This window comes from Syngnathus leptorhynchus, chromosome 8 (assembly GCF_054491065.1).
Source record: "Syngnathus leptorhynchus isolate UIUO chromosome 8, UIUO_Slep, whole genome shotgun sequence".
NCBI classification, from domain to species: Eukaryota; Metazoa; Chordata; class Actinopteri; order Syngnathiformes; family Syngnathidae; genus Syngnathus; species Syngnathus leptorhynchus.
The window spans coordinates 13,810,660-13,833,372 of record NC_141202.1 but is presented as its reverse complement, the minus strand read 5'-3'; the positions used below and the strand labels follow the sequence as shown (position 1 = coordinate 13,833,372).

The window sequence follows — 22,713 nt, the reverse complement described above, 5'->3', positions numbered from 1 at the left end:
GGCCTTGTATGTGGTGAAATGGATCTTGAAATGTATGCTCTGTTTTATGGAAAGCCAGTGAAGTTGACGGAGGACAGGGGTGATGTGCTGTCTGAAGGGTGAGCAGGTGAGTAGTCGGACAGCAGAGTTTTGAACATATTGTAGTTTTTGAAGGACAGTTGAGGGGAGACTGTTAGAGATGTTCCCACTCTAACTTATTTTGCAAGAACCACACGAGAGACAGTATGCCCTTTTAGCACTTGCAAGTGGAGAATTTGTTCGTTATTGTAGGTACAGCAATGTTCGAACAAAGTCTTCCGTTAGTCTTTTACAAGAGCATATGTATTGAGAACTAGTAGGGTAGGGGTGACATTGGACATGTTTGGTGGTCACCTCAGCAACTGGTTAATCAGTGCGGAGGGTCCCAGCTCATTGTTTTACAAGGTCGTGAAAACAGAAACTAGTGGAGCATTTTAGATGACTAACTAAGCAAGAATGTTTCCACACCATTTGGAAAGTTTCAACAACTGAATGGTTAAACTTTTCAGAGTCAAGTAAAGGTAAAAGGTTTAAACAAAGTTAATAATTCTAGTCTACATTCCAACATAATCATACAATCAAGATAATTTGTAAACCCTAACATATCCCTCCTGTTTATCATATGATTATGCCTACCCCGATCAATCAAACATAAGAAAATATGATGAAGAAAGAAAAACAATAAAAAAAACAACAACACAGAAACAGCACATCATTGTACCCATCACTTGCGAAGCATTTTCGATGGCCAAATCATTAAGTTTCTGTAAAATATGTATGGCTTAACAGCATCATCGCAATCTTCTTAGATCAATTTTAGTGTGTGAGTGAAAAACCTGCAGCAAGATGTTATAATACAGGAAAAGTCTCACACCGTCCCTCTGCCTTAGGCGACCATAATGTTATCAATAACAACAGTTCAAGACAAAAATCCAGCCATCGGGGGCTTGGCACGCCCACTGTTGGAGGGTGAGAACAATTCTCACCCCCTTTGCACCACTGCTACGTCCGGAGAGAACCTGGAAATGTCTGCCGCGCAGTTGTTGTCTTCAGTGGCTCAGGGTAGACTACCTGGCCACCAAGGGGGAAGAGGATTATTCTGCCTCTGTTTGAACTGGGGGCGGGGGACGCTGTCGATGGTGGATCTGGTTCCTTGCAGGAACCCTTCCACAGCCATCGTTCACCAAGTGTTTTTTCACTTCACTTCATCTGCGCACTGGGACAGATGATACCACATATCCCCTTTGCCGGCCAGCCGAAGGGCATGTGAGATGCGCTCCACTGGTTTTCTGTATCTGTCTTTCAGCAGCTGACAACGTGTGACCGAAATAGTTCACTTCCAGTTTGACCCATTGTAGTTTATTTTTGCTTACTTTATTCTTTATTTTACAGAGATAGTGTAAGAAGGCTAAGGAGTCTTCCTTGCAAGCAGCTTCAGTTTCAGAGGCTATCAGGAGATCATCTACATAAACTAGAAGTTGGCTTTTGATTGACATTTGAAAATCTGCCAAACAGGCCATGATAGCTTGAATGAAAATAGTTGGACTATCAGCAAATCCCTTTGGCAATCTGGTGTACGTATAACTTTGTCCTTTAAAGGTAAACGCAAACCAAAACTGTGAGTCTGGGTGAATTTGCACTGAGAAAAATGCATTGCTAAGATCAATTACTGTGAAAAACATCTGGTCAGGTTTCAGTGTTCAGAGGTGTGTGGGGGTCAGGCACATTAGGTGCTCTTGTCTGCTTCATTTACTGCTCGTAAATCTTGTATCATTCGCCAATCAATTTTATTGGCCTTTTGGACTGGAAAAATAGGAGTGTTCCGAGCTGGAAAAATCCGAGCACTTCCTAATGATTCCTCCTGACAAAAGATCATCTATAACAGTACTGGGGGAATGGGCGTTAAATGTCCTACATCAGATGAGCCCTTTGTCCATACTTCTTCAGGAAGCTCAGCCAATTCCCTCGCCTCTATCTCAGTCAAACAAACATTAACTAGTCAGGGAAGCGCATAAGCGCATGCCCTTCCAAGAGCCACTTCACACACTGTTTGCTTCCACATGTCACAGCTGGTACTGTAGCTCCACCCATCACCTTTGTCCTCATAATCAGTGACAGATCCGGCAAATTTAGTTTGGCAACCCACATCTACCCATGTTATACTGGGAAGTTTAAACAATGAAATGTGGGGTTACAGCCGACAACTTGTATTTGTCTTTCTGAGGAGCGGGCAGGAGCACAGCAGCAGATGCAAATGACCTGTGATCAGTGTACAGAGCAGTGATTGTTAAGGTTACTTCAGTGTTACTGAGAAAACTTTCAATATCAAAGTCAAAGTCCGCTTTATTGTCAATTTCTCCACATGCCAAGGCACACAAAGAGATCGAAATTACGTTTCCCACCGTCCCACAGTGACAAGACACATCACACAACACTCACATCAAATAGCACAAAGAGTAAAAACGAACAGACAAGAGCAACGAATGAGTAATAAGCAAATAACCCAAATAAATAAACAATAAATAAATAAATAGACAAATAAGAGCAGCAAAATGGAGCAAGCGCGCTAATAGCAGACAGCCAGATCATAGCGCAAAAGAACAGGACGTCATGTAGCAGAGGGTGGAGGGGGGAGGGAATTCAGGATCCGGATAGCTTGGAGCACGAAGCTGTCTCTGAGTCTGGTGGTGCGGGAGCGCAGGCATCTGTATCTCTTCCTAGAGGGCAGAAGTACAAACAAAGAGTGAGCGGGGTGACTCACATCACACACAATCGCGGCCGCTTTGCGGGTGAGACGGGAGGCGTAAACTTCCTTCAGGGAGGGGAGTGGAGCCTCGATGATTTTACTCGCAGTGGTCACTATGCGCTGCAGGGCCTTCATGTTGTACTCAGAACAGCCACCACCCCACACAGCGATGCAACTGGAGAGGACGCTCTCAATGGTGCCACGGTAGAATGTGGTCATGACGGCGGGAGGAGCACTTGCCCGCCTGAGTTTCCGCAGAAAGTACAGGCGGCGCTGAGCCTTCTTCGCCAGCGACGCAGTGTTGGTGGTCCAGGAGAGGTCCTCACTGATGTGCACCCCCAGGAATCTGGTGCTGCTCACTCTCTCCACCACAGCACCGTCGACGGTCAGCGGCAAGGTGGTGGGTGTGACCCTTCCGGAAGTCAATGACAATCTCCTTGGTCTTGTTGACGTTCAGCAGAAGGTTGTTATCCCTGCACCATGCGGCCAAAAGGTCGACCTCCGATCTGTCGTGAGTCTCGTCGCCACCGGTGATCAGACCCACCACAGTCGTGTCGTCGGCATATTTCAGCATGCGGTTGCTGCTGTAGGTCGCAGTGCAGTCATGCGTCAGCAGGGTGAAGAGCAGCGGACTGAGCATGCAGCCTTGAGGGGCCCCCGTGCTCAGCGTGATGCTGCCGGAGACATTGTCGCCCACACGCACTACTTGAGGCCTCTGACAGAGGAAGTCCAGTAGCCAGTTGCAAAGGGAGGTACTGAGGCCCAGCTTGTCGAGTTTGCAAATGAGACGCTGTGGAACAATGGTGTTGAATGCAGAACTGAAGTCCACAAACAGCAATCTCACATACGAGTCCCTGTTCTCCAGGTGGGTGAGGGCAGAGTGGAGGGCAGAGCAGATGGCATCCTCAGAGGACCGATTGGGTCGGAAGGCAAACTGGAAGGGGTCCACCAGGGGGAAGAACAGATTTCACCCAAATAGTATTTTGGGAGGCCTTTAGATTAGGGACTTTAGTTTTTATTATGATTTTACAAGCCCCGGTATCACACAAAAACTCTACATCACTTCCTCCAATGTTTAAGGTAACGTGTTTTTTCTTTTAATGCATTCAAAATATCCCATGCTGTATGGACATCTACTATTTCTTCCACTACAGGAGCACAAGAGATCAAAGGGGAGGAATCTAGTCATGCTGAGAATTTGGCTTTTCCTCTGCCCCTTCCTCCATCTTTTGATTGGTCTTGTTTTGCATGACGACACTCTCTCGCAAAGTGTCCTCGTTTCCCACAGTTTCAACAGTTGTCAGAATCTGATGGGGGTTTTGAATTGTACAGTGGTCTGCGACCTTGTTGGTCTTGACCTCTTCCTCTGGCCCGTTGGGACCCTCGGAAGAAGACTGTTGTATCTTCATCTAGGTCATCATCATCATCATCGTTTAGATGAAATACATCAGAATTTTTGCCTATTTTGATCACTTTTTCAGCATGTCTGGCCCACTGCATGGTTGTTGTAACACTAGCAGTGTCCACTTCCACCAAGTGTTTCCTCACCCAGTCGCCTATTTCAGGGCGGAAATTAGTGAGGAGTGCATTTTTAAGCTGTTGCTGATAAGCACTCTTAGCTGCATCATTGAATGGGATGCCACTATGCACCCTGAATTCTTTTTCAAATCTCGAGCGAAAATCATCAGTATCTTCCCCAGGCTTCTGTTTTATTCCTGCTAAATGACCATAATTTGCTCGTCTTTGAAATATAGTTTGCACTCTTTGCACAAGATCATTCCATTGTGCTGCATACTCCCCTCTCAATTGATTTCCCTCAACGGGATAGGGGAAAGACCCTTGGTTATTTCTACCTGTATAATGTCCTCTAACCTTGGCTCAGTCTTTTCCCAAAGAAGACATTGCAGCTTCTCCTGCTTCATGCCCATTCAGTCTATAGGAATGTATGATTCCAGCCATGTCTTCTGCCCATTTCTCTGGGTCTTCTGCAACAGGGGTAACCCCTTCAACTGCTTTTCTTACCTCTTCCAAAGTCCATGGCCGAAAAACATATGTATGTGGAGAATGGCCACCCCCTACAATAGGGTTTGGCACCTGTATCAATGGGCACACATCGACATTGTCTACATTTTGGGAAAATCTAGCAGCATTGGTCCTACTTCTTGTTTGTACAGGACTTCTAATAACATGACCCTGACCTTTGCTGCTATTATATGGGGGAGGGTGCAGGTCTGTTAAACTTGGATACAAGTTTTGCATAGGAGCGGAAAGCTCCTCTTGCCCCTCTGCTTGAGCTGCGGCTGAGACAGCGCGCCTGCGCACTGTAGCCTCATTGTCTTCCGGTCTGACAAACATACTCGCGGCCTCATCACTTTTCACCTTTATATTTTTTGTCTTTTGAATTTGTCCTCTTCTCTCTTGTGAAGCTTTCAACCACACTTTAGCACAATTCAATTCTCTCTCTTTTCTTTCCTTTCTCAATCCCTTCGGCTTCCTAGCCACACTCTCCTCCAAAACTTCTACCACTACGTCCCACATTTCAACTTTCAACTTCCCTTCTACTCCATACTTTTTCTTCCACTGTGCCATGTATCGCATACAATTAAAAAATCTACTCGCCATGTACTTCTCATCTCCTTCAAGAGCTAGAGATTTACCGTTTTCATTTCCCATCTTAACTTGGTATTTCAGGATTTTTCAATTTATTTTCCCCCCAAAAAATTGTTTTTGTTTTTCTTTGAGGATCCTCAATGCAGGTTTAAATTGACCCTTCAACAAAATTGCCTTTTAGTCAAGTTATCCTACCAGTCACACACTCAACCACATAACTTAGCGCTTTTTTACTTTTAGGCCTATCTAGGCTGGGTGTAAAACCCTTCCAAACAGCTTGGAAAAAACGAACAAAAAAGAATCTACACCCTTCTCCAATTAAGAAAAAGAAGCTCTGTCTTTTCTAACCCGTTCCTTCCACTGGGTCTTGGACCCAAGCTGTTCTTTGGCTCGGAAAAACGAACAAAGAAAAATCTACACTCTTCTTTGAATCACAAAAAAGAAGCTCTGTGTTTCTTAGCACGTTCCTTCCACTGGGACTCCAACCCAAGCCAGATCCCGTAGCTTGGAAGAACAGACAAAGAAGAATCTACGCACATCTTCGATGAACGAAAAGGAAGCTCTGTTTTTCTTAGCCTGTTCCTTCCACTGGGACGTGAACCCAAGCTATATTTTGTGCACTTTCCACTCTTACGCGTTTCACAACAACACAATCACACAATTTTAGGGCTTTAACTTACTTGTCCCCTGGTTCGTTGCACTGCCGGATCCCGTCAATCCACCGCTGTCAGACGAAGGCCCAGCGAAGAATTCACTCCCCAGGACTTTTTTAACCAGGTCCGCCTAATAGACGCTGGCCCGTCGACGGAAAGCAGCACGTCGTCCTCAGTCGGTCAGCAACGGGTATGTTTGGGATCCGGGTCACGGCACCAAAATGTTAGAGATGTTCTGACTCTAACTTATTTTTGCAAGAAGCACAACGGGAGACAGTATGCCCGTTTTAAACACTTGCAAGTGGAGAGTCATTCGTCCCTGTGCATACAGCGATGATCGAATGAGGTCTGACTCGGGCCTCTTGCAAGAGCCTTTTTATTGAGAGAAACAGGGTGGGGGTGTGAGTGGGCAGGATGGGGGTGAAACCCCTGGCCTCTGATCACATCATAGCAGGGGTTGTTTTACGATGTTGAGTAGACAGAACTTTGATTGCGTTGGTCAATCAGTGCAAAGGATCTTGGCACTTTGTTCTACTACTTTGTTAAGACAGGACAAGCTTAGGTTAATTATTACAGATTACATTCCAACATAATAATATGATCAACCTAATCTATTCAACCCTAACAGTTAATATTAGAACTCATCACTCACCAGTCTTTGGTATTTCAATCTATAATGTCCACCTAGTTTCAGGTGAAAGGAATCTTACCCTCAACTGTGATCACCTCATACCAAATCCAAAGTACTTGCCGTTCATACTGCACAACGACACACGCACACACCCCTAACCACACAAGTATGAATTCATTCACCTCCATCGCTCAGCTCTCATCCCACAACAAGCAAACTTAGTATGTGTAAGTGAGCAGGTAATCAGTGAATACTGAAGGTGACTCTTCATTTCTGGATGTTCTCCATTAATTATTTCATACAATCGTACCTCACCTTTACCCTAAAATAATCAACTAAATGCCTCAAAAATTCAATTATTTCTACTGCTGAGCCTGTTCATAGGGGGAAAGATGCAGCCTCAGACGGTCCATAAATAATTTTATCCTAATCAATCATTCTAATCAACCAATCGGGTAAAAATACTCATAAGGCTCCCTCCGACAGTGTACTCAACTTAGTTGTTTTCACTTTGCCATGTCAATGCATTGTTATTTGAGTCCTATCACATTTGTCATCTCGTTAACGGACACCTTGTGTGACTTTTATGCATCATTATTCTTAACCGTCAAAAGTTTCCTTGGCTGTTATTCCTTAAACTTATCGGACTTTCTGACACCAAAACTATCGAGGTGTAATTATGCTGCTTTATTAATTAAGTCCATTAAACAATCTAGCCCCCTTTGACTGCATCCCATTGGGCGCTGATGCTCTATCTTCATTTCCAAAGTTTCCATGACTAAATGTTTAATTGTTAAGCTGGATGGGCTAAATGTGATCCTACTCTTATTCCCTACTGGTTTGGCCTACTCTTATTCCCTACCGGTTTGGCCTATCTGTTTTATACAAATCTATCCAACCTCTGATTATGATGCTTTTTCTGTCGCACTGCACATTATGCTCTTTTTATTTATTTATTTATTTATTTTTCTTTTATCAAGGCTCCTCAGTTGTGTCAAACTCAGTGCCCAAGCAAGCTCCCATCCACTTTGACCCAAGCTCCACCAAGTTTTTGTAACGCCTCAGCACGAAGTCCAGTTTGGGTGTTCCACACTTCATGTCTCATGTGCCTTTGCAGCATCTCATTGTCAAGTTGTTGTTTCTTTTGTTGTTGCCTCAGAGCCAACTCCTCCCACACTCTTGGATGATTCCATTTTCAAATGAGTCCATTCCCATCTTGTGAGTTCCTCCGCTCTTCGTACTCGTCTCTGAGGATGTCGTTTTTCCTCTGGAGCGTTGTGCTCCCCCATAGCACAAATATAGTCCTCCAGTGTTCTTGCAAAAGGTCAAAGGTGCCTCAGAGCCAGGCACCGTTTTCTTGTCATTCACAGCTGCGGGTGAAGGCTCAGGATCTAGTTTCAGGGTCACTGATGGATACTGGAAAAGACAGAGTGGGATAACAACCTTAAAATATTGTTTTCCAATTCATCATTACTTTCCGAGTACCTTTTGTTAATCAAACTCCAATTCTACTATTACCAAGTATTTAGTGTACTGTAATATCCTCAAACTCATCCTATTTCAGGCTACATTCTATCTTTTGTTTTCCTAACTTTGATTTTACGCAATTCTCTCCATCAGCTTTCTGCCTTTCCTGATTCGAGCCTTCAATTTCGGATACAGTTTCCAGATCTTGTGAACATAATGTACCATTATTCGCAATTAACTCATGTTCCAAACACAGCATCATCCCTGTTTTGACCTCTCACTCATTATTTATTGGTGTTATGCTCACTAAACAATATTACTGGACTATCTTGAATTTCTAACTCTCCTACACTACATCAAAGACCACCTCTCAGCTGTCCTCGCTTTCCATGCTCCTATTAGGCTCCATTATTCCAAATCGAAAAAGTGATTTTCTTTGAATTTCTTACTTTTGGATCTCTAAATTGCTCGTATTCCTAATCTATTTGTTTCAAGTAAACTTTAAAAGGGGTGCTGCTTTTTCCCCGAAAAAAAACTTTTGAGACTCACAAACACTCCTAATTCGATCAATGCCTAATAACGTGGTTTCGCGCTTTCTTTCCTACGGCACTCTGCGGTCCCAGACCTGGCCGATTTTCTTTCCTTGACGTCATCCTACCTTACTCACTCATTCACACAGCTACGTATAGCCAAAGCTGTGCCTCTTTCCTATTTGCCAAACGTGGATTTTGCACCAAGCTTCCCTTTTATGTGCAACCTTTACAGAGCCGAATACTCCCACCGAACATTCTATAAATCGCACCCGGCCCGTATGGCTATCGAGATTCAGAATTTTAATGTTCTGGCTTGTCCCAGGAATTTTCGCCTCCGGGGGCTAGGTGTGGTACTTGCCCTTGTCGCAAGCGGTGATCAATTGTATCTGTGTTTCCGCCGCATTCACACAGCTAAAATTTACATCCTCATCCGGATCTGTCTCTCGAATAAAGTCCACGTTTTATGGGACTTTTCTATTATTCTTCTCTTGTGACAGCCGACTAGCGATGTCCTGTTTCATGTCCCCTCACTTACGGGCCTTTATTTATCTTTACTCTTTATCATTCGCACCTGACATGTCACTCACTCAATAGTGCACATTCCTCATTAAGTTTTGTTACCGTCCCTTTTTTATGTTTTTTCTTTTTAAATATTTTCTCTTTTTATTTTGTATTTTATCTAGGGGCCACTCCTCTCTTTACTTATTCATGTCTCCCATGATAATGATCAAGGGAGGCCATTTAGGGGAGGCCATTTCCTTCTTAGCCAGCCACGGCCCAACAAAATCAACTTTATCTGTCAAGCCTATGCATGTCAAATCAAGCATTTGACTACGGTTGACCTTGGTTTCCATTGTTAGATTCGTTTTTACTGTCCCTATTTGCTCTCTCTCACCCGGGCCTGCAGCGCGATTGTGTGTTTGTATGATTCTCACCTTAATCCCTAGCCTCCTGGCTAGGCGCTGACGTCTTTCACCCGGGCGGCTCGAGAACTTGATTTAAGAGCACGGGTCCTGTTTCGTGACGCCAAAAACGTGGTGAATTGTCTTCGTGGCTTCGCTGGTCTTATCAAAACACTTGATGAAAAATCCTGGCTTTAAAAAAGGAAATGCTTCAGGGACACATGGCTGGTTGGAAAAATATTTTATTCAGCCGATGTCAGAAGATGTTCTCTCACGCCCCACAGACACGATGTTCGGAAGCCCCCCGTCTGCCAGGCAACGCCTTTCTTATACCTGGCGAGACGCATGATCTTATCGCTTTGAATAGTAACTACTCTTTGAGACCCTCGTGGATGCTGGCTCTCTGCCCATACAAGGCCCTCAACTTGGTTGTTTTTGTGGCCCAAAACACCTGTCAACCCATTCATCTTGTCATTCATACCTTATTGAAACCAAGCACAATTGCTCAACGCAAATAACCCTGGTCCTCCTCACGGTGTCGGCTCAGATGTCCTTGGGCCTCATGCAGAGACATATGTCGTCAAAAATACACCACAGCTTCACTGTAGGTTTGGGGAGTTCCACATATGGCTCTGCAACAATAGTCAATGTTAGTATTGACCATAACGTTATCTCTGCTGTGTGTTACATAATCGTATTTTGGAGTCTTCTTTTCCCTTCTTGGATAGCGGTGCTGCTCAGTGCCTAAATCAGTCTTGTTCTTGTGTTGCACTTCTGCCTCATTATGCTGTGATGCATATGTGTTAATCCATCTCTTGTTCTCAACTAAGTCTCTGTTACCTTCACTGTGTGATGTATCCTCACAAACCCTATTTTCAGTGGTTGTACGTCTGATGTCCATGGTTTCTGAATCACTTTGTGTTTGACTGTCAATGCTGATCCATCCATCCATCTTCTTCCGCTTTGTCCAGAGTCGCGTCGCAGGGGCAGCAGCTTTAGGAGGGACTCCCAGACTTTTCTCTCCCCAGCTACTTCATCCAGCTCATCCCGGGGGATCCCAAGACGTTCCCAGGCCAGCTGAGAGACATAGTCTCTCCAGCGCATCCTGGATCATCCACAAGGTCTCCTACCGGTGGGACATGCCCGGAACACCTCCCCAGGGAGGCGTCCAGGAGGCATCCTGATGAGATGCCCGAGCCACCTCATCTGGCTTCTCAACGTGGAGGAGCAGCGGCTCTACTCCGAGTCTCTCCCGGATGACCGAGCTTCTCACCTTCTCTAAGGGAGATCCAACGCTGATGTTTTTGATAAATTTCACGAGCCTATGTTTTGATACTTTTTCTGTCTGTGAGTTGTAAACCAGATATGCTGGGCTATTCCTACTATATCCAACAAATATCCTTCTCACCTATAGCATCTAGTTTCATATGATCATGCTTGTACATATAGCATTCTGATCCCAACACCCACATTTTGGCTGCATCAGTTGATCAGGCGCTCCACGTCCTGTCTGAACGCAGTCTTGTCACCGTCCCAGATCAGTCTGATGAGAGTGGTGTTGTCCGCATACTTCAGGGGTTTCACAGAAGAGTCACCTGTGGAGCAATCATTGGTATAGAGAGGAGCAGTGGGGAGAGGATGCACCCCTGGGGGGCACCAGTGTTGGTGGTTCGGGTGTCTGATGTGATGGTCCCCAGCCTCACATGCTGTCTCCTGTTGGTCAGGAAGCTGGTGATCCACTGACAGGTGGAGGCAGGCACCGTGAGCTGGATGAGCTTCTGGTGGAGGATGTTAGGAGGGATGGTGTTGAACGCCGAGCTGAGGTCCACAAACACGATCCTGGCATACGTCCCTGGGGTATCTAGGTGTTGCAGGATGTAGTACAGTCCCACGTTGACCGCATCGTCTACTGACCTGTTTGCCCTTTAGGCAAATTGCAGGGGCCCTGTGATGTCCTTCAGGTGGCTCAACACAAGCCTCTCAATGGATTTCATGACCACATATGTCAGGGCGACGGGTCTGTAATCATTCAATCCTGTGATGACGGGCTTCTTGGCCACCACGATGGTGGAGCTTTTGAAGCACGAGGGTACCTCACAGCTCCAGGGAACGGTTGAAGATCCGTGTAAAGGACTGTGCCAGCTGAAAGTAATGTCGTCCGAGTACTTCAGGAGCTTCACAGAAGAGTCGCCTGAGGAGCAATCGTTAGTGTAGAGAGAGAAGAGCAGTGGGGAGAGGACACACCCCTGGGGGGCACCAGTATTGGTGGTCCGGGTGCCGGATGTGATTAAATTTGTATATAGAGGTTTGACTGTAAAAGAAGAAAAAGCTGGTGTGAAAAAGCATCTTGAGATATAAATGAACTGACTTGACATTTTTTGTTGTTGGTGTTAACAGGAGCCATCATCCAACGGCAAAGGAAGGCTCTCACTAGCTTAATTACAACGTGTCATAGGAAACACCGTAGATGGAATAACGAAAGGCATTTATAGTTGAGGCGTAATTTTACACTTGGAGCAAAGTATACGTGAACACAAACGGTGCAGAATCACATGTAGAAAAAAGCTTCTGTTGGCCAAGCGCATCATTGACTTGCTGATTTCACTGGCCACGTCTAAGTGCGCCGAGTGAGCTCGTATCTATCTGCGAACGCCCCCGCAAACAGCCTGATCGTTTTTTTTTCCCACCAAAGGCCTCCATCCTCATCGTCGATGTCTTCGCCCGGGTTGCAGCGGCGCAGGAAGTTGCGAGGCGAGCTGTATGCGGCGGGGCGGAGCCTGCTGGCCTTCGGGGTGGGGCTGGCGCTGGCCTCCTGCTACGGCGCCACGGCGCTCTTCCTGGAGGGTGCGCCGCTGTGGACGTGTGTGTATGGCACGCTGGGCGTGGCCGGCGCCGCCGCCTTTGGAATGGGGATGTCCGTGCGCGTGCGCGCCGCCGTCGGCCTCATGCTGCCGTTGCTCTGCTCAGGTCCGTCGCCTGACCGCCGTGTGTGTGTGTGTGTGTGTTTGTGTGTGTGTGTGTGTGTGTGTGTGTGTGTGTGTGTGTGTGTGTGTGTGTGTGTGTGTGTGTGTGTGTGTGTGTGTGTGTGCGTGCGTGCGTCCATGAGCGTGTATAAGTGTGAGTGCACTTTGGTGATTGTGTGTGTGTCTGTGTGTGTGTGTCTGTGTGCGTGTAGCTCATGGGCGAAACTTCTTGCTGCTGGCAAGCACATCGGTACTGGTGTCGGGCCCAGTGTCCAACACAATGGAAAATTCGGAGCGAGCCGCCGCCAGCTTGGTCTGCGCTGCCGAGCTGGCGGCTAATCAGACGCGACAGCTAATGAGTAATGCAGCCACGCCCCTTATGGGTATGACACCCACTTTCTTCCAACATCACAGCCTAGCATCGCTAAAGCTTAGAGAGAAAAAGCCTTTCCTATGTGTGCGTGGCCTCGCAGGCGCGCTGGAGCATATCCGCCATATTGGCAGGAACGCCGCCACCATGGCCAGCAGAGTCAACAAACTGATTTGCTCGCTGAGTGACGCCGTCCGCCAAATTGGTGAGAGCGCCACTCTTTGCCGGTGTCATTGTATTGCTCTTGTGTGTGAGAGAGAGGAAGCGGAGTGTCTTTAGGTTGAGTCTTGGTCCTCCTAGCTCGCACCCTGAAGAATATTCTTCATTTCCTGGTGGACATCGGAGACGTGTGCAACGCCAAACTGGGTTTGCCGTACAGGAAGTGTCGTGCCACCTTCATGCGAGCCCAAACCGACTGCATCCGTCAGCTAGGCGACTTTAACTTCATGTGCAACATCGTCAGCGGCTTCATGCACCTCTGCGATGTGGCCAAAGGTGAGTTTTCTTGCTGAGCATCTCCCCAAACCCCTTTTGTGCACCTTGTGTGCATTTGTCAAAGGGGAGGAGGCGGTGCACGGGCTAAAGCAGGGGTTGGGAACTTTTTGACTAAGAGAGCCATGAAAGCAAAAAATTTGGAAATTAATTTCAGTGAGAGCCATATAATATATTTTAAAAGTGAATTCAACTAAATGTCAGTATAATAAGCGTCTGAATTTATTCTTTTAAATAATGTTGTTTTAACACTCATCATTAATGCGACTTCTGGTGCTGCATGGATTTGCTGATGTCTTTGTAGTCGGGTTGGTACTTGGTGAGGTTAAGCTTCATGCAAGAGTTGAGGCTTTCATCCGTTAAACGTGATCGTAGGTTGGACTTGATGTTTTTAAGATGTGAGAATGACTGCTCACATGCATACGTAGATCCAAACATGGTCAATACAGCAATACTCACACGCTGCAGTGTGTGGTATGTGACAAGAAGCGCGTTCCAAGTTTTGAGAATCAGCTGGTCTTCGTAGGTAGCGTGGCGCGTGTCGAAGTGCCGCTTTACATTCGACCGTTTCAACTATGTAATTTTCGATCGAAAAATCGATGGATGGATTAAAACAAGTGAGAATATTTTGTTTTATCTGCGAGCCATATGTAATCATCAAAAGAGCCACGTATGGCTCACGAGCCATAGGTTCCCGACCCCTGGGCTAAAGCATGGCGTGGCGTAACGTAATGGAACGTAACAAGGTATAACATGGCATGACATAACATAAAATAGCTTAGCATTCCAAAGTCCTTCATAACATTGCTGGATCCGAGCAAAGGTTATCGTGGCACAGAAAGGCAGCTCGCTATCGGGACAGAAAAGGGCCGAAGGCAGAAGGCGACAAGTGTGAAACAATCCGTTCCAGTCTCAAAGCGTGCCCCTGCTTGGATGTCTTTTAGTCACCACGCTGTTCTGCAGTGTCCCAAAGTACGTCTCCAGCCAACTCAAGCAGCACCTGACCGAGCGTAAGTCCAGCAGCCGCCCTTTGAGGGTGCTTCCCCGCCCCACCACTGACTCCCCCTCACATATTTAGCCGCCATGGCCGCCTTCCATGAAATGCGAAACCAATTCGACTTTGACTTGTCGGTGTCGGCGGACTTCAAGGCGGACGTCAACGTGAGCCGCTCGCTGCACAAAACGGCTCAGGATATCCTGGACCAGCTGACCCGGGAACTCAAGGTCTTTGCCAAGCTCAGAGGACCGCTCGTGTGGGCGGGGCTTGTGTTCCTCACCTGCTCCCTGATCAGGTGACCCCGCCTTCTGCAGTGCAAGCCACACCGACAGTTTTGTGAAAACTATGTGTTCGTGTAAATGTCTATATTTTTGTGCAGTTCTGTGCGTGCATGTGCAGACAGTAGCCAGTAGTTGCTATATGTGTGTACCCAGGGCAGTGTGGTACCAGCACAGGTACTTGACATGCATGAATTTCGACAACGTTTACATCAGCGCTCAGTTAGTAGAATTGGACCGTCGGGTGAGCTCAGCGGGTGGGGCCTCCATCCTGCCAATAACGCGCAGAGAGGCACAGTTCTACATTAGGCCACGTGAGTAGACATCATTCAAGTCAGCCATGTCACACGACCATTGCTTCCGCCTGTCACTTCCGCCCGTCGCTTCCGCCCGTCGCTTCCGCCCGTCGCTTCCGCCCGTCGCTTCCGCCTGTCGCTTGCATCTGTCGCTTGCACCCGTCACTTCCGCTCTTTCTGTTTCAGTGTCGCTGCGGCTGACAAGCAGCGAGTATCGGGCAGTGCTGCTGGGTGTGGTCTGGGTGTTAAGGCACACGCTGATGTCAGTGGTTCTTGTGGCTTTGGACTTCTTAGTGTTCTGGCTACTGGATCAGGTCAACCAGCAGGTCCGGGGAGGCATGCTGGCCCGTGGTGAGGACAGTAACGTTACCCTAACAAAACCATTTTTCAGTCGCAATCATGACACTAACTACGATGTTGCTAACTACGATGTTGCTAACTACGGTCTTGGGGTCCCCGCGTGCTCCGATTGTTGCAAATAGGAAATAGAGGAATCTGACGTTTGCAGAGGCCCAATGACTTCAAGGGGAATGAGCAGAAGGCAAACTTGCAATTCACTCATGCACTCGGTCCACAAGCAGTCTGTTTTTGGGCCACGTTGCTAAGTGAGCATGTCAAACGCAAAGCAAAGCAAGTCTTATCTTGGGAAAGCCTGAGCTGACGTGGACTCACATTCTCTGTTATTGTTGCTTTAATGCAATGGTGTCAAACTCAAGGCCCAGGGGCCGAATATGGCCTGCCACATCATTTTATGTGGCCCACGAAGACAAATCGTGATTCAAATTCGTGTGTCATTACTACAATTGAAAATTGTCTTCCCTTTTAATAATATATATATATATATATATATATACTTTTATATTTGACCAGTTTTTACTCGTCTGATTTGAAAACGAGTTATTTGTCAGTTTGTTTTGTAGCTTTTACTGTATATGAGGTGCTCATACATTTATTTAGGTTGACAGTCATAATGGCCCTCCGAAAGAAGCTATGACTACAATGCGGCCCACGAAAAAATGAGTTTGACACCGCTGCTCTAATGTGAGATCAAAGAGATTTCGGGGAGGACTTGAAGACTGGCATTCCGAGAGAATCGAGGTACTTGCTCAGACTTCAGAAACGTTATTATCCTCCTGGGGGCAATTTGTTTTGCAACAGCAGAACAACACAGAAAGTCACCATTCATTTAAAAACATCACACAACATGGGCAGGGGCTGCATTCAATGACACGATCAAAACGTGCAGCAAGATTAAACAAATAAATAAATACGTACATACATACATACATACATACATACATACATACATACATATACATACATACATACATACATACATACATACATACATACATACATAAACTGAACTCCAGACACCTATACCTCAGGGGCAGGCTCACAATACCTGATTCAAGAAGCCTATAGTGATTGGCACAAAAGTGTTTCTATACCTATTTGTTCTGACCCTACGTAACAACTACTGGCAAGCCAGACAGCATGAGCCTGTAGTTGCAGGCCAGTGGCTGGGCAGGGTCGGACAGAATGTTCCTAGCTTTCCTAGTGGCCCTGGTCCTATACAGCCCAGAAAGCTCCATGAAACTATTCTCAGCAATCCTGCCACACATCCTCACTATGCTACCTAATCTATTTTTATTTTTGGCAGTGAGGGACCGAAACCAACAGATAAAAGAGGTTAAATTGACTCAATAAAATAACTTCATAAAAGATGTATCTACATTAAAACTTCTCAGTAAAAGTACATGCGTTGGTGAGCCTTTTGCAAATAGCATCCGTGTTTGCCTCAAATGAGACGTTGTTATTAATAATCATGCCTAGATACTTATACTCTTGTATTTTGTGTACTGATTGTCCATGAATTAGAACAGGGAGATATGGTGGGGGCTTTTTCCTAAAATAAACAAAAAATCTTTGGTCTTCAACACATTAATTTTTAAAAACAAGCTCTCACACCATTTGCTAAATTCATCCACCACTAGGCCATGGGTACAATCCTGAGAGTTTAAAAGGGACACAATCACAAAATCGTCAGCAAATGTAAGGCTGTGCCTATCAGGATGTTGACTACAGCAATCATTAGATGAGAAAAGTGGTGAAAGGACCCAAAGCCTCGAAGGGAGCCAGTGGAAAATAAATATACATCAGATAAAACACCATTTACTTTCACCCTCTGAGGTCTTTTAATCAAAAGTTATAATCACCTTCAACCAGCCAAGATACTAGACCTCAGTCTAGGTTAAAATAATTGGTTAAAATATCTAAAATATGTGGTTGAATGCAGTCAAAAACAGAGGAGAAATCAATAAATAGAAGATATGCAAAGTTTTGTGCCCCGCCCCAAAGTTACCTAAAACTAGGCTGAGGAGAGTGTTCACAGTGCTCCTGCCTGCCCTCTATGCAAACTGTAGAGGGTCTAGCCTGCTTTGTGTTGCCTCTAAAATCTCAGCCTAAAAGCTTCCATATCACGGTAATAAACTACTGTTTTACGTTTTACTCATCAGTTGTGGTCTATATAAAGAGGAACAGCGATGCTTTTGTCTGATTTCCTCGTTTTGATACCATCACAGGTCCCTCTTTTCTACTTGTTCTGAGGTGCGGCTCAGAGCAAGGCGTTTTGGTGCGGTCTCTTTAAATGCAAATGAAGTACTTCACACTCTACTCCACCAATATCAAACTCAAGGCCCGGGGGCCTAATACGGCTCACCAAAACTTTTTTTGGCCCGGGAAGACAAATTGTGCATCAAATGCGTGTCATTACTAGAATTGCAACTTGTCTTCACTTTTGATAATATCTTCTTTTTTATATATATTGACCATTTTTTACTCTTCTTAATTGAAAACAAGTTATTTGTCAGTTCGTTTTGTAGCTTTTACTGTATATAATAAGAGGTGCTCATACATTTATTTGGGTTGACAGTCATAATGGCCCTCCGATAGAAGCTATGACTACAATGCAGCCCGCGAAAAAAATAAGTTTGACACCCCTGCTCTACTCCCTACAGGCTGCAAGATGTGTGCAGTGTCAACATATTTGCAGTTTTTGAGCCGAGGTAGCGTTTAATTGCGCCGCAAACTTTTTGATTGAGTAAAATATGTCAACGGCATAAGACATTGTTACGTGTTATGTATGTATGAATAAATACATATATAACACGTAACAAAATAAATGCCCTCACAATATTTATGAGCACGTCTCGTAAATGCCAGCGTTAGCGAGAAGCTAACGAATGCATTATTGTGTTCTTAAGAATAAAACAGCACCGATGCAATCCATCTGATACACGGGGCCGGCTCTACGCAGGGGAAAGAGGGGGTCCTGCCCCCTCAAGTCAAACTTTTAGAAGTGGAAAATCCGCTGATAAAACACACGTTAATCCGCACCCCCTCTTCTCTCATGTCGATGCAGTGTGTGTCCTCCTCACACAGCCTGCTGTCAGGACTCCGCGCCCCTCAGTAAACATCCAATCACTGTGAGTATGCAAATGAGGCAAGACGCAGTCAGACTGAGTGACAAGTTACAGTCAACGCAGTAGGAGTTGGAAGAAGCAGTAAAAACTCCACCAAACTCGTCGTAGCGACCCGTGATATAACTAATGATTAACAACAACTCAAATAATAGTTAATATAACATCCATATACATATGTGTGCAGCCAAATGGGGAATAGTCTGCTGTTTTACCCACTGGGAGCGTTTCTCAAGTCACAAGCACATCTGTGCACTGCATCTAACTGTTAGATCGAGGACAAATGAGCGGTGTCTGCCGGACCCCTACGTGAAGCCCCGCCCCTCTGTAATGTTATGTTGTTGCTTGGTTATTAAAATCTGGATGAAGGATATTTTATTTTACTTTTCATTTATTTATTTCATTTATTTTTCAGTTCCCCCCCTGAGGGATTGCCACCTTATTGTGGTCAGGGGGTTTGCGTTCCTCAGTGACCCTAAGAGCTATACCAGCAGAAGTTTTAGTCTTCAGGTGGAACACCCAAGCTAGACAGGCCAGAGGCCTGGACAGAGTGCAATCCACTTCTCCAGGTTGAGATCTGGACACACAGCTAACAACTGTCGTGAAGAAAACAATAACAGTGTTAAAATGTGTAAAGAAAAAAAAAAAGAACATGCCCCCTTCACATTTCTGACTGCCCCCTCTTATGTGCATTCCTAGAACCGGCCCTGCTGATACAGCTACTCAAAATACACCTACAAGAAGTGAAAACATAGAGCGCACAGCTCTATAATCAGCATAAAAACTGACGCTAATGCTATGAAAATGAGTGCATAGACACGCAATATTATGACAGTGAAATACAGTTTATTATTTTTTTCATCTCTAGCTTACCGCTTTACTGTGTCCGTCATTTCCATAGATTGAAGGAACGTAACTATCAACGAAACTAAGTCTTTCGGCGAATCCATCTCTATATTGACAAAAGATTTCTGAAAAACTTGTCCTTGAACAAGCAGGACTTTGCCCACAGATGTGGGACCACTGCTTGAAAAATGAAATTTGACCAGGCACTTCTTGAGGTTCTGATGTTGGGGGACAGTGCAATAATTTGTGTGGATTGACAAAAGTCTCTCAGAGTAATAAAGATGGCGGATTTGCGAAACCGTTTGGCTGCAAAACTGATGTGACGTAACAGATAAAAATACGTACCGTATAATAATATTATGAAAATATGTAGACTATAAGTCGCCCCGGAGTACAAGTCGCACCAGCCATAAACTGCATAATAAAGAAGAAAGAAACGTAAGTCGCACAGGAGTACAAGTCTCAATTTTGGGAGAACTTTATTTGATAAAATCCAACATCAAGAACAGACATGATCAGGCAACAACAGGCTAAACGATACGGTATGCTAATGTTACATAAACACAAACAAGGAACTGAGAACGTGCCTGATGTAGCATATTAAGTTATTCAAATAACTATAACATAAATAACACTTTTAGCATGACCATCCGGGTCAGTCCAAATCATTAAATCCATCGAAGTCTTCGTCCTCCTTTGTGTAAACAACGCCGCTGCTGACCCCAGACGTCGGACACGTCGTCAGTTGCAGTTCCAGTTATTCCACAGGCCAATATAACTATATATATACGATATATAAAAAAACTATAACATAAATAAAAATTTTATCAAACCATCCGTGTCACTCCAAATCATTAAATCCATCAAAATCTTCGTCCTCTGTGTCACTTAAAAAATATGCCCTGCTGATTCTTAAGTCCGACGTCATACAGCATGACGTCGGACTCGCCGTCAGTTGTTGTTCCAATTATTCCACAGGCCTATACAACTATAATGTAGCATTACCGAAGTACCAGGCAAGTCGTGGGTTTGGTAACCGGCTCTTTATTTCACAAAACAAAAGTTCAACATACGAGCCAAAAACAATCATCTATCCCTAATAATCTCACATATGTCGCTCCTGATTGTAAGTCGCACCCCCGGCCAAACTACAAAAAAAACTGTGATTTATAGTCCAGAAAATACGGTAATAGAAAATGGAGAAAACTGAACAGAGTAAGAAATAACCCCCAAAAAGATCATAAAAGTATCTTTGCAGCACCCTGGAGGATAGATTACACTTTTCTACACTCATGGAGAGTCCAAATACACAAGAAAATGAATATAAAAGCAAAAAAAAGGGAATTTTCCATGATATGCTAAAAAGATTTCATGACTAGGGGGGACATCAGAGCAACTGGCTGGAAGTCATTTAGCGTTTTCTGTGCTCTAGTCTTGGGAACTGGGACTATAATTGAGTCATTCCAGAGACGAGGGACCCTACAGAGCTGGACATTTTTTCTAAAGAAAGAAAAAGATACCCGCCACCTCGACTGCACAGCTCCTCAAAAGTTTGCCCCCAATATTGTCTGGCCCCGGGTTTTTTTTTTTTTTGTCTGATAATAGAGATGACTGGTGAGGCCAAAATCCAATGGAAGCAGGCTCCTGCCAAGTGACGCTCGTTGTGCTCGTTGGGGTCGGGCAGCCGGGAAACTTGTGTCGAGCTCTGACCTCAAGGTGACTGATTGTTGGTGTGGGCCTGCAGCTCCGGTGATGGTGTTGGTCCAGGTGGAGGGCTCGGGCTTCGTGGCCGACATCATGCGTGACTTGACCGCATCCTTCAACATGCTGCAGGCGGGTAATGTCACGGTCATCAGCGGCAAGTGCCTGCCGGCGCCATCAGAACCCGATCGCTCTGCCTGCTTCGTCTTAGGTAGGCCGCCGTCGTCGATGGAAGTGGGCTCCGGCAACTCGAGCCGCTTGGATCTGCTTGCAGGCTTCCTGTTGGGCTCAGCCCTCGTGGTGACACTCGCCGGGGGGATAGTGCGGCGATCACGACGACTCATCTGCGCTTACTTCCACCCCGACACAGAGAAGGTAAATGCGCAGGTCAAAAGACGTGTCATTTGACACCCGACGGACTGGATGTCCGCTGACCTTTCGTCGACCTCCCGCTCTGCCAGGCGCGCGTCCACTTCCTGCACCAGCATATCCTGGGCGAGCGGCGGGCAGCAGCGAGAGGCCTGGTCAGGGCGGCAGCCAGGACGCCAGCGAGAAAGCCTGAGCCGCGCGGCCGTCTCCAGGGCCTCTTGCGACGGTGCGTCTTTGTTCAGACGGGAGGGTTAGAGTTAGGCTGAGCTGCAGTGGGGGGAAATGATCTTTCTTATTGTGCAAAGAAGGCCCCACCCGAAGTCTCTCTAGCAGGGGTGGTCAATTCCAGTTCCCAAGCGCCGGTGTCCTACATGTTTTCTATGTCACCCTGTTGCAACACACCTGATTGAAATGGTCATATAATTAGCAAGGTCCGCAGAAGCTGAATAACAATCCTAATTATTTGAATCACGTGTGTTGCAGCAGCGAGACCTATAAAACATGCAGGACACCGGCCGTCGAGGACGGTAATTGCCCACCCCTGCTTTCTAGCATGATCTCGTCTAACAAAGCCAAAGAGCATTGTCTCTTCCATAAAGGTCCCACGCAGGCGTCCTTTCTCAAAGATTTGGCAGCAGCGCTTTGATGGAGCCAATCCGCACCTGTCTTGTGTGACGATGTCAATCAAGTGTCAATCCGTGTGTCTTCCAGGTTGCCAGGGGGCGTAGCTTACCTGTCTCAAATGTGCGTGGCCTGCGGTGAGAGGGCGGGCTTTGCGGCTTTCGTCTGCAAGGTCTCGCGATGTCCAGGTAGGACGCCCCCCAAAGCTGTCCTGTGGAGCGGCCGACATCCGCAACTAGCCTTCGTGTACTATTTGCAAAAGTCGCCGACGATGGCTGCGAGGGAATTTTGAACGTAGCTTTTATGTTTGCAGGCCTGTTTTGTAAGGCGTGCTTCAAGAGCGTGGGGAAGGTGTGTGACGTTTGCGCGCGACCGGCCAGCTTCTGGGAAGACAGCCAGGAGGAGCTGTGAGTGAGCAGCAAAACGGCAGAACAAGAAACCAACACAGTATAGCAACAAATGCCAAACGCTTAAAGATAGATTACATAAGAAAAAAGCTAAAAAAAATAAATAAATCAAAACCTGTTGTCTTTGTGTGTGTGTGTGTGTGTGTGTGTGTGTGTGTGTGTGTGTGTGTGTGTGTGTGTGTGTGTGTGTGTGTGTGTGTGTGTGTGTGTGTGTGTGGGCATGCGCATGGATCAGCGACTCAAGCGAGGACGAGCGGTGGGACGCCCACCGGATGTGAACTCCCATCGCCGAGCCGTCAACCTGCACACAAAGCTTTTTCTAAGGGAGCGG

The 22,713-nt window shown here is 45.9% G+C and overlaps 1 protein-coding gene across 17 annotated transcripts in view; it reads left to right on the top strand.

Moving 5' to 3' along the window:
- dcst2 (DC-STAMP domain containing 2) overlaps nucleotides 1–22,713 on the top strand; it is a 23,189-nt gene extending 476 nt beyond the window's left edge. For 4 of the 17 annotated variants that reach the window (XM_085917724.1, XM_085917725.1, XM_085917721.1 and 1 more), the window contains 14 exons: nucleotides 55–106; nucleotides 10,532–12,527; nucleotides 12,736–13,098; nucleotides 13,194–13,388; nucleotides 14,330–14,395; nucleotides 14,464–14,677; nucleotides 14,817–14,974; nucleotides 15,143–15,307; nucleotides 21,029–21,196; nucleotides 21,260–21,360; nucleotides 21,447–21,580; nucleotides 22,066–22,163; nucleotides 22,289–22,382; nucleotides 22,618–22,713. In XM_085917724.1, the coding sequence (XP_085773850.1) occupies nucleotides 12,272–12,527; nucleotides 12,736–13,098; nucleotides 13,194–13,388; nucleotides 14,330–14,395; nucleotides 14,464–14,677; nucleotides 14,817–14,974; nucleotides 15,143–15,307; nucleotides 21,029–21,196; nucleotides 21,260–21,360; nucleotides 21,447–21,580; nucleotides 22,066–22,163; nucleotides 22,289–22,382; nucleotides 22,618–22,660 (2,055 nt within the window). In that variant the 5' untranslated portion in view covers nucleotides 55–106; nucleotides 10,532–12,271 and the 3' untranslated portion in view covers nucleotides 22,661–22,713. The other 13 variants (XM_085917730.1, XM_085917722.1, XM_085917723.1 and 10 more) reach the window with 13 other exon arrangements.